Source organism: Erythranthe guttata, chromosome 14 (assembly GCF_056151865.1).
Source record: "Erythranthe guttata isolate IM_541 chromosome 14, IM_541, whole genome shotgun sequence".
Taxonomy (NCBI): domain Eukaryota; kingdom Viridiplantae; phylum Streptophyta; class Magnoliopsida; order Lamiales; family Phrymaceae; genus Erythranthe; species Erythranthe guttata.
The window spans coordinates 6,894,489-6,905,371 of NC_142546.1; the positions used below are offsets into that span (position 1 = coordinate 6,894,489).

At 39.9% G+C, this 10,883-nt stretch overlaps 2 protein-coding genes across 2 annotated transcripts; both read left to right on the forward strand.

The window, feature by feature from the left end:
• Window positions 1–654: 654 nt before the first annotated feature.
• HSK (homoserine kinase) lies at window positions 655–2,317 on the forward strand. Its single transcript, XM_012986866.2, has one exon. The coding sequence runs from the start codon at window positions 819–821 to the stop codon at window positions 1,956–1,958; it is 1,140 nt and encodes a 379-aa protein (XP_012842320.2). The 5' UTR covers window positions 655–818; the 3' UTR covers window positions 1,959–2,317.
• A 4,143-nt stretch (window positions 2,318–6,460) lies between these two features.
• LOC148765024 (uncharacterized) lies at window positions 6,461–7,009 on the forward strand. The gene has a single exon (XM_088812652.1). It carries the CDS (start codon window positions 6,461–6,463, stop codon window positions 7,007–7,009), a length of 549 nt encoding a protein of 182 aa, XP_088668778.1.
• The last annotated feature ends 3,874 nt before the right edge of the window (window positions 7,010–10,883 follow it).

The window sequence follows — 10,883 nt, forward strand, 5'->3', positions numbered from 1 at the left end:
GAGTGTATTATACACTTTTAAACCCATAAACTATTTAAAATATATTTTCCGACCTCTAAAATTAATTTAATGGTCAAACATTTTTATCACGTCTTTATTGTTGTGCATTTTGTAGTTGAATATGAATATTCCTAAAAAAATATTAGTTGTAATGTGTATTTTGTTTTTGTTGTATAAATTTTTTTTTACCTAAAAAATATGGATTAAAAAAAATATCAATTTTTAATTGGGCAAATTATGGTCAACCCCTGAGTTATAGTCAAATTACGAAAACATACCCCTGAGTTATGGTCAAATTACGAAAACCTCTTTTCTATTTGGGTAATTACATCTATTCTCCTAATCTATGTATTATTATACGAAAATACCCCTCCACAAGCAAATTTATGGATGTTAAATCGGTAAAATCGAATCAAAATTTCGATACGCCAACATTTCATACTGTTTATCGAATTGAATATATGATTTGGTTTGGTAAATAATTGAATTACATAAATTTTAGGTAAAAATATTTAAAAGGATGAGTGATTGTAATTATCCAAATAAGAGGTGGGGTTTTTCGTAATTTAGTCATAACTCATAGGTGACCGTAATTTGCACTTTTTAATTTGTATCCAATAAATAATGTGAAATTTTGAAATTGTTTTTGGTTGTTAAAATCTTATTATTTAATTCTAATTTAATGTAAATAAAATATTTCAAAAAAAAAAAATTGAAATGAAAAACCTTCATCACTGTAAAATGGTGAAAAAGTAGAGAGAGAATAAAGCACAGAAAAAAGTGTGGGATTTATCCTCCGCCGCCACCTCTCGTGCACAATGGCCGCCATTTGCTGCTCTCAGTTGAACCTCACCACCGCCGCCGCCACCACCACCACCACCTTCGTATCATCACCAAAATCTCACACCAACTTGAGATTCAACCCATCGACTTTCGCACTACCATCGTCGTCCTCCTATTCCAAATCCGCCGCCGCCGCCGAGCCCCAACCACTCTTCTCCTCCGTCAGAACCTTCGCCCCCGCCACCGTAGCCAATCTCGGACCAGGCTTCGACTTCCTCGGCTGCGCCGTCGACGGCATCGGCGACTACGTCAACCTCCAAATCGACCCCAACGTCCACCCCGGCGAGATCTCCATCTCCCATATCTCCGGCGCCGGCTCCAAGCTCAGCAAAAACCCCCTCTGGAACTGCGCCGGCATCGCCGCCATCGCCGTCATGAAGATGCTCAGTATCCGATCCGTCGGCCTCTCCCTCTCCCTCGAGAAAGGCCTCCCCCTCGGCAGCGGCCTCGGCTCCAGCGCCGCCAGCGCCGCCGCCGCCGCCGTTGCCGTGAACGAGCTCTTCGGATCCCCCCTATCCAAATCCGATCTCGTCATCGCCGGCCTCGAGTCGGAGTCCAAGGTCTCCGGCTACCACGCCGACAATATAGCCCCATCTATAATGGGAGGCTTCATCTTGATCCGCAGCTACGATCCTCTCGAACTAATGCCGCTCAAATTCCCCTCCGAAAACAACCTCTTCTTCGTTCTCGTAAACCCGGAATTCGAAGCCCCAACGAAGAAAATGAGGGCGGCGCTTCCGACCGAAATCACAATGTCGCACCACGTCTGGAATTCCAGCCAAGCGGGAGCTCTAGTTGCGTCTGTTTTGCAAGGCGACCTCGTCGGGTTCGGAAAAGCCCTATCGTCCGATAAGATAGTGGAGCCGAGGCGGGCCCCGCTGATTCCGGGCATGGATGCCGTCAAGAAGGCGGCGATCGCAGCTGGGGCGTTTGGGTGCACTATTAGTGGGGCGGGCCCCACCGCGGTGGCGGTGACCGACAGTGAGGAGAAGGGGAGGGTAATCGGTGAGAGAATGGTGGAGGCGTTTATGAAGGAAGGGAATTTGAAGGCGTTGACCATGGTCAAACAGCTCGATAGAGTCGGAGCTCGCCTAGTCAGCAGCGTCCCCATATGATATAATGATCCCTTGGTTTGAGTTTTTTTCTCTCGATTTTTCTTGCACTGCATTCATTTGAGAATTATTTGCATAAATAATGGCGGAAAGTAGTTATTTGCATTGGTTTTTAGAGGATAATTAGCATTTGCATTTGCATTCGCATTAGCGTTCGTAATTGTAGTTAATGTAAGTGTGTTATGTCTTTTCTCGGTCGAAAGCTATAAAAGCTATGCCTAAATATTGGTCTGGGATATATTCCGTAAATCGTGTGTTAATCATATTGTATTTTGCACGGCAATACAGTAGGATGAACCAGCAAATGGCATACGATTATCGGAGACACGATTCTTTAGTAACTGCACTTTGTTTGAATTTTATTCTCGATTTTCTTGCACCTACATTTGAGAATTCTTGGCATTTTCTGCATAAGTAATGGTGGAGTGGTGATTTGCTATCTAGGAACGGTTTTTTTCGTCGTGGTTGCTAAATTGTGCAGTTTTTGGAGAGTATAATCATACCAATATTTTCGAGTTTTTCTGGTTTCTCGAGAATAATGGAGAGGTGCTGCATTCGTAAAAGCTATTATATATTTTCTTGGACAAGAATTGAGTTTGTTTTTTTCTTTAGAAACAAACAATAACCTACTTGTTACATCGTCTTACTCGAGGGTTGTTCGTACATTATTATTATTATCATTACTACTTGAGTATGCCTGAATCTTGATTCTTGAATCATTATATACCTATGGGGCAAGTATTTTTCGTTTAGGTGTGATTTTTCTCGATCGCATAATTAATTTCTGAATGTCATTCTTTTCTACTTGGAGTTAATTAGTGTCTAAGCTTCGATATTTTCCCCCTGCACCCAATGTTTGCGTGCCCGAGTCCGATTTCTGTATTGTTGTTGTTATGTAGATTAATCTCTCTGTTGTGCTAACTGTCGAATTGAAAATAAATTTTCCTTGATTCTTTATTTTAGTTTTTTGTATTTTTTTATAGTTCTTTATAGTTGCAATTATTGCTCAAGGTACATTTCGTCTGTACAGTTTTAAGGTACATTCCGTAGGCAAATCAACAATCTTATATTCGATTGGGCAATTGAGCTCACATTATTTGTTACTTGAATTCGGTTCTATCTTGTTTGATTGTTTAGTTAGTGCACTAACTTTTTGAGGCGTGGTTGTGGAAAAACGGGATTTTATCTCGTTAGGGTTTGTGTACTGGACTGGACCTCCTCTAGGTCGACTGGGTTCTCGTAGGATTGAAAAATTATCTTGGAAATTGATGGAAAATAAGGGAAACAAGTAGATTAGAATTGAGTTACAAATTATGTAGATAAATAATATCTGATGAATTAGGGCAAGATCATGGAATTTGGGGGGAAAGTCGAACGACATCGTTTGAGAGAGTCGGGACTAGCTATTTAATTAAAGCAAAGAAGAGTTGTGACAAGAAAGTTGTTCAACATAAACACTGAGAAAGTGTCAAAAGGTATTTTTTATTGCATCCAACGTCGGATGTTGAGAGAGTGTTGACGGCATTTACGAATAGGGGATCACTATTTCAAATCCCAACTTTTGCTTACTTGAATACCAAAAAAATAAAAAATAAATAATTAATTGTAAATTACTTTAATGCCCTTAATGAAAATTAAAACCAAAAAAATATTACAAATACTATTTTTCTTTCTTAAATACCAAATAATCAAAAACCTAAAAAAAACATTTCCCTCCTCACTCACAAACCTCTCACCTCCTCCACCTCCTTCTTCTCCCTCCCCAAAAACCCTCCTAAAACACCTCAAAACAAAAGAAATCAAAACCTTACACAACTTGCAAAATGGCGTCAAATGACAATAGAATGGTAGTTTACGAGCAAGGAGAACCCATTAAGGTATGTATTCATGTATTTTTTGAGCTAAAACATCGATTTTGATTTTTTTTTTTTTTTAAACTCGCCATCAATTTTCGACACATACAGGTCGAAAATACTCTTATTTTTCGACATGTATGTGTCGAAAAACATAACAATTCATATTTTATTCAGTTTCGACACCTAAGTGTCGAATTTTGATACAATTTTCGACACCTAAGTGTCGAAAATGACCCATATTTTCGACACTTAAGTGTCGAAACTGACCTCTATTTTCGACACTTAAGTGTCGAAAATATGGGTCATTTTCGACACTTAGGTGTCGATTTTGTTCCTGTTGCAAATTTAGTTGTCTTATATTTTCGACACTTTTGTGTAGATCGATTGCACCCATTCATTTACCACGTCAGAAAAATTCCCAACAAAAGAAGCTTTATTGGCATGGGTACGTGAAGTATGTAAAAGAATTGGAATGGTGTTAATGATTGCGGGTTCAAGTGACGGGGATAGAGGACGTAGGACACCGTATGTGATTGTTCGTTGTGAGCGTGGGGGCCATTATGTTGGCAAGAAGGTACCAGGTGAAGATGATCAAAGACCGGGAAAAAGGAGCACCGGTTCAAAGAAATGCAATTGTCCGTTTAAATTGAAGGGGACAAAAGAACACAAGGATGATGAAAAGGCTGAGTGGAAAATTGGATGTTTATAGTGGTATTCACAACCACAACTTATTTGAAAACTTGCACGGACACTCTTATGCTGGAAGATTATCAAAGGAGCAGGTTTCCTTTGTTCACACTATGAAGAAAGCAATGGTGAAACCAAGGGCAATTCTAAGAGCATTGAAGGAAAAAGGACCCGTCTAATGTAACTGGTATGAAGACAGTTTACAATACTATCTCTAAGTTAAATTTCAGTGAATTGGATGGGAGATCTCAATTGCAATCATTGTTCGTCAAGTTGAAAGAAGATGAATACCTCTCGTACCATAGATCGAACGAGTTGAATGCGATTACTGACTTGTTGTGGATCCACCCCAAATGCATTAAGTTGGCACAGTCGTATCCGTACGTATTCGTCATCGATTGCACGTACAAGACCAATCGTTACGGACTCCCATTTCTTGAGATTGTGGGTTTTACTTGTACCAACAAGACGTTCTCAATTGCCTTTGCATACTTGGATGACGAAAAGACGGAAAATTTCGAATGGGCGTTGCGTTGTTTGAAGGAGGCCATGACCAGTTGTCCTCGGCCTAATTGCATTGTAACAGATCGAGATTTGGGTTTAATGAAAGCAGTGGCCAATGTGTATCCATCGAGTCATCACTTGCTGTGTCGGTGGCATGTGAACAAGAATATAGTGGCCAATTGTAAGAAATTGTTCACAAAGGACATCACCAAATGGAAGCAATTTCAGTCGGTTTTTTCGGCTCTTATTGAAAGAAATACCATAGAAGAGTTCAATGAGGATTGGGAGTCAATGAAAAGAACATTTATCGGTTATCCTCCGGCTATAGCATATGTAGCTAATTCATGGTTGGATCCGTACAAGGAGAGACTTGTATCGGTGTGGACAAATAAGTGTACTCATTTTGGAACGTACACTTCTAATAGGGTGGAGGGGGCACACGGACGAATGAAAAGAGATGTGCATAATTCAACTGGCACATTTGTGGATTTGTATACGAAAGTCCACAACCAAATTGTCGAACAACACAATGACATCAAAGCTTCTTTTGAAGTAAGTAAAAATACTTACGAGCACACTTTCAAAACGTTGATATACAATGAGCTTCGTGGAAGTATCTCAAAATACGCCCTGCAACTACTCAAAGTTGAGGTGGACAATGCGAAACTATTGCATTCGAGCGATATGGGTTGTAGTTGCGCCATCCGAACAACTCACGGTCTACCATGTTGCCATGAACTTCATGAGTATGTTGTTGTGAACAAATGTCCTATCCCACTTGAGTTAATAGGCTCGTATTGGAAACACATGAGCATGGAGCCCGTCGCGACCACAGACGAAGTCATCCTACCAACCATCGACGAAGAATTATCGGAATACCAGAAGCTCTTTGAATGTGCCGATCTCGATGCAAAAACTCAATTGCGCAACCATTTGAGACATTTTAACCACCCAGAGAAGACTAACCTTACGGAGCCAAGTGAAAAAGTTGTTAGCAAAGGTCGACCGACAAAAAATAGGAAAGACAAATCAAGCACTCGGGACAAATCACATTTTGAGTATGTGGAGCCAAAGAAAAAAAAATCGAAGCAAGCTAGTTGTTCTCGAAAGGTAAATGTCGATACTATCGTCTCATTTCATTGAAGTTGTTGTATTTTATAATTGTGCTAAGTAATTTTGTGTAATATACTGCAGCTTATACCTGTACTGATGAGATTACGAGGGCACTCGAATGATTCTATTAACACTATACCAACTCAAGAGTCAGGAAAAAACACTATACCGACGCAAGAGTCGTTCAAACCATTATTTGAAGATGCAGATGTGGGATTGCCACCAGATTTGATCGGCAAGAATAAGTACATTGACACGATCCATCCATGATTTCGTATGCATGTTCGAGAAATCATCAATGTCGGTTCAGATGGACACTGTGGATTTCGGGCAGTTGCCTCTATGATGGAATTTGGAGAAGATGAATGGGGTCGAGTACGAGATGACATGCTACGGGAGTTGACTTCTAATTTTTCCACTTACACGGTCATGCACCGTGGCGAAGAAACTGTTAGAAGCATGCAAACTATTGTGAGTAACTGGGATGTTCCTGCCACTCGTGACCATTGGATGTCTTTTCCAAATATGGGTCATGTAATTGCTTCAACATACAATATTGTGCTTGTCTACTTATCCAAGTATCAGTGTCTCACGTTCCTTCCTCTATCGAGCGATCCAATGCTTTTCAGAGAGAGACAAGAGCACGAAATGGCATTCGTCGACAACTGTCACTTCGTGCATGTTGTCTTGAACAACAATTGTCCAATACCTCCTATCGCCGATTATTGGTACCGATGCCATGATCCTAAAGCTGATGGTTGGAAGCCTGCAGAAATGGATGGTCGGATTACAGCATTCCGAGAACTAATAGGTCAAAATGTTGCCACGCGAGAGAGTTTCGAGATTATTACTATATCAGACAATGGTGATAGTTCTCCGAACAAAACTATGTAAAGTTACTGGTGCTAGTTTCAATGTTATTAAGTGTTGTGTTTTTGATAAATTGCAGTTTTTATTTTTTTTGTGAAATTAACCCCAAATATATTGCAATATAACATAAATAACATATTCTAAGTGTTTTTGGACAAAAAAAATAAAAATTTCAAATTATCGAAAAAAAATAAAAAATGAAACAGTTTAAATTCGACAGCTAGCTGTCGAATTTGAACTGTTTCAAAATTTTTTTTTTTTCGATAATTTGAAATTTTTATTTTTTTTTGTGAAATTAACCCCAAATATATTGCAATATAACATAAATAACATATTCTAAGTGTTTTTGGACAAAAAAAATAAAAATTTCAAATTATCGAAAAAAAAAAAAAATGAAACAGTTTAAATTCGACAGCTAGCTGTCGAATTTGAACTGTTTCAATTTTTTTTTTTTTCGATAATTTGAAATTTTTATTTTTTTTGTGAAATAAACCCCAAAAATATTGCAATATAACATAAATAACAAGTAAATTAAATAGAATCCATATAAAACTAAATTATTAAAAATAATTTCATTTAAAACAATCAAAATCCATATAAAACTAAATTAAAAAACAAGTAAATCAAATAGAATCCATAAAACAACATCCATCTAAAGACTAATCCTGTGTTTTTTTCTTCCTACTAAACACGCGTTTCACAACTGCATGTGGGGCATCGGGCGAGGTCGATGGCGGTGGAAGTGGCTCTATCGAGCTAGCTGGAGGTGGTGGTGGGGCATCCGACGAGCTCTATGGAGGTGGAAATGGGGCATCCGGCTCGATCAATCTGACAATATCATTTAGGGTCCCCCACATGACCGTATGAGCGTCGGATGGCGCAAGTCCCCGCACCTCGCTAAGTGTACCCTTCACCAACTCCAAAATTTGTGAAAGTTGGACCTCCTTATCGGTACCACCCCCTGGACGAGCTTCACGTGGTCGAGGTCGATCCGCCTGGGGTCGAGGTGGTTGGGCTCCATGCCTACTGAGTTGTAACATGCATCTGGGTCGGAACCAATTCATGTAGTCCGGCGAAGTATCCGCCTCCCCGAGTTCAACTTCAACAGACCTCGACTCCTCGTCCAGACAATACTCCTCCCACCGATCAGAGAAACGTTCGCCATACGCAACGAATATTGAGTTCTGGACTGATCGACCTTTGTTAACTAGAGCTTTGTACATATCTTTTGACATGTATACACGACCTGGAATAATTTGCACCCGGTTGAACTGCCTCAACACTCTGTCCGGATGATATGCCTCGAAGTGGTCCATGCAACATATCATCCCACTAAACCAAGCAGAATCTGGCATCGGGAAACGATCACGAATAGCCGTATACGGTGACCATAAAACCTAGTAAAATAAATAAAAAAATAGATTTAAAAACCTACTTAAGTAGTAATAACAAATTATTAAACTGGTATTTTACCTGATCGGGGATCAAATCATCTAATCGAGATCGCAGGTACGACGCTCGTTCAGGCGTTGAAGTAGTCTTTGACTGAGGCTCCCATCGGCTCGCTAATGGGCCCTCGAATTCCGTCTTCAATGTGCCACCCGCCAAATAAGGAAAGTGCTCGTAAATCCATGATTGAAAGAGCGTCAGCCAGCCAGCCATCGAGTTCGTTGATTTTTGTGAGGCTGACGAAAGCTCATCGTACAACCGGCAAAGACATGCAGTGCCCCAAGCATACTCGCCGATCCGATCCAAATCAGAGACGAGATTTAGATACTCCACGCTTACCATGTTGCCTGTCTTGTCGCACAGTATAGTACACCTGAGCAAAAATAACAAATACGCCCGAATGGCGTATGTCCTCTTCTCCGCACTGTCTCTCATGGTCACTTTGCTAGATTTAGCCTTCAACCATTCCAACTTCACCGCTTTCTTCTTGTCTACATCGTCCGGGTACTCACCTAGAAACTCGAACATCAAACTACTGGGCTTCGTTTTGGAATCACGGATCAGACGCTCGCAAGACACGGTACGCCCAACAACTGGCAAACCGACCAACGTACTCACATCATCAAGTGTGATGGTCATCTCTCCAACAGGTAAATGAAATGTGTTGGTAGCTGGCTGCCATCTCTCTATGAAGGCTCTAAGTAGATGGCCGTCCACAGTGTTGTACGATGCTTGTACAACTGACATTAATCCAACTCTTTGTACTATCTCTGTAATAAACGGCGCCGGCACCCAACCTTTCAAAGTTCCTGTGTGATTTCGAATTCAAAATTCTGAGCCGCGCTCCGAGCGCTCTGGACCTCCGTTCACAATATGATAAGCAATGTGCTTATCAAAATTTGTGTACAATTCCGGTATCTCGGGACCTCGGACCGGTTCGTTGCTCGAATCACCAACTTCTACAGTCGAAGGTAGAGCCGGCACCGGATTCGTTGAGGAAGAACCCTCTCCAGACTTCTTCTTGGTCGTGGTCTTTTTCTTGGTCGTGATTGCCTTGCCCTTGCCTCTATCGGATAATTCCTTCCTCTTCTTACGGTTCGAGACAGTCGGAGGTATACGAGGTTCGCGTGGTTCTTCCACTGCAAAATAACACACAAATAAAAATAAATATACATAATATAAACACAAGCAAATAAAAATAGGAAAGAAAACAAATTAATAAATAAATCAAAAAAATAAAAAAAACAAAAGGATTACACAGAGTAATTTCGACAACCAACTGTCGAAATATGCTAGAGAATTCGACAGCTAACTGTCGAATTTTCTACAAAATTTCGACAGTTGGTTGTCGAAATTACTATGTCGAATTACCAAAAAATCAAAATAATCGACAACTACATGTCGATTTTTGTAGAATTTCCGACATCAATCTGTCGAAAATCCTGCAAAAATCGACATGTACAGGTCGATTATTTTGAACGAAGAACCGACCCACGAATCTCAAATCAATGCTCAAATCGACTGAAATTAGATACACCCATTACTAATTAACGATCATTTCTACCTAAAACAATCAAATCCTAATTACCCATATCAAACAATCAAATCCTAAGTAAATATTAAAGAAAAAAAATTCGAAAAAAATTATTACTTGGATGAAACCGGAACGAAGAAGCGGCGGCGGCGTACGGTGGCGTTCGGCGGCGGCGGCGGCGAGGGTTGGAGGTTTTTTTTTTTACAACAAAGGGTTTTTTTTCTTTTTTTCTTTTTATTTGGTTTTTGAATAGGTAATTTCTAAAAAAAATTGATATAATTGATATTTTGTATGAAAGGGTGTTTTTGTACTTTTCTTTTTATTTTGGTATTAAAGTAAGAAAAAACTGATAAATATGTACTCAATTTTGGTTTTAAACTTGGTAGTATTCAAGTAAGCAAAAGTTGAGATTTAAAATAGTTGCCCCCTTACGCATATGGATGACGAGGCAAAATACTGGTACGCGGACTATGTTGAGAGAAGGGAGTTTGCGGGATGGAATGTCTTTACTAACATGGTGTAAGAAAGATTTACAGATGAGGAAGGTGATGATGTGGTGGAGCAATTCCATAAATTGACCAAGGAATACTACATAAAAGCGTTCTTACCGGGGACTGTAAGATGAGCTCAAAAGTTTCGTTAAGGTATTGAGACCAATGTCGATGGCTTAAGCTATACAATTTGTTAAAATGTATGAGAATTCACTGGATTGACTCAAAATTAGCGTCAAGAGCATTGTGAGATAAGCCAACAACCAGTACAATAACACATAGAGGGGATTTCTGGCGGAAGCTCTGAATCCATTGGAGCAGCTGGCGAAGGGGTTATCGTCAGGAATTTATCAAACAATGCCATGTTTGCTAGATCGACAAACATGAGATTATGAAGAGTCCATGATTTTTACAACCACTTCCT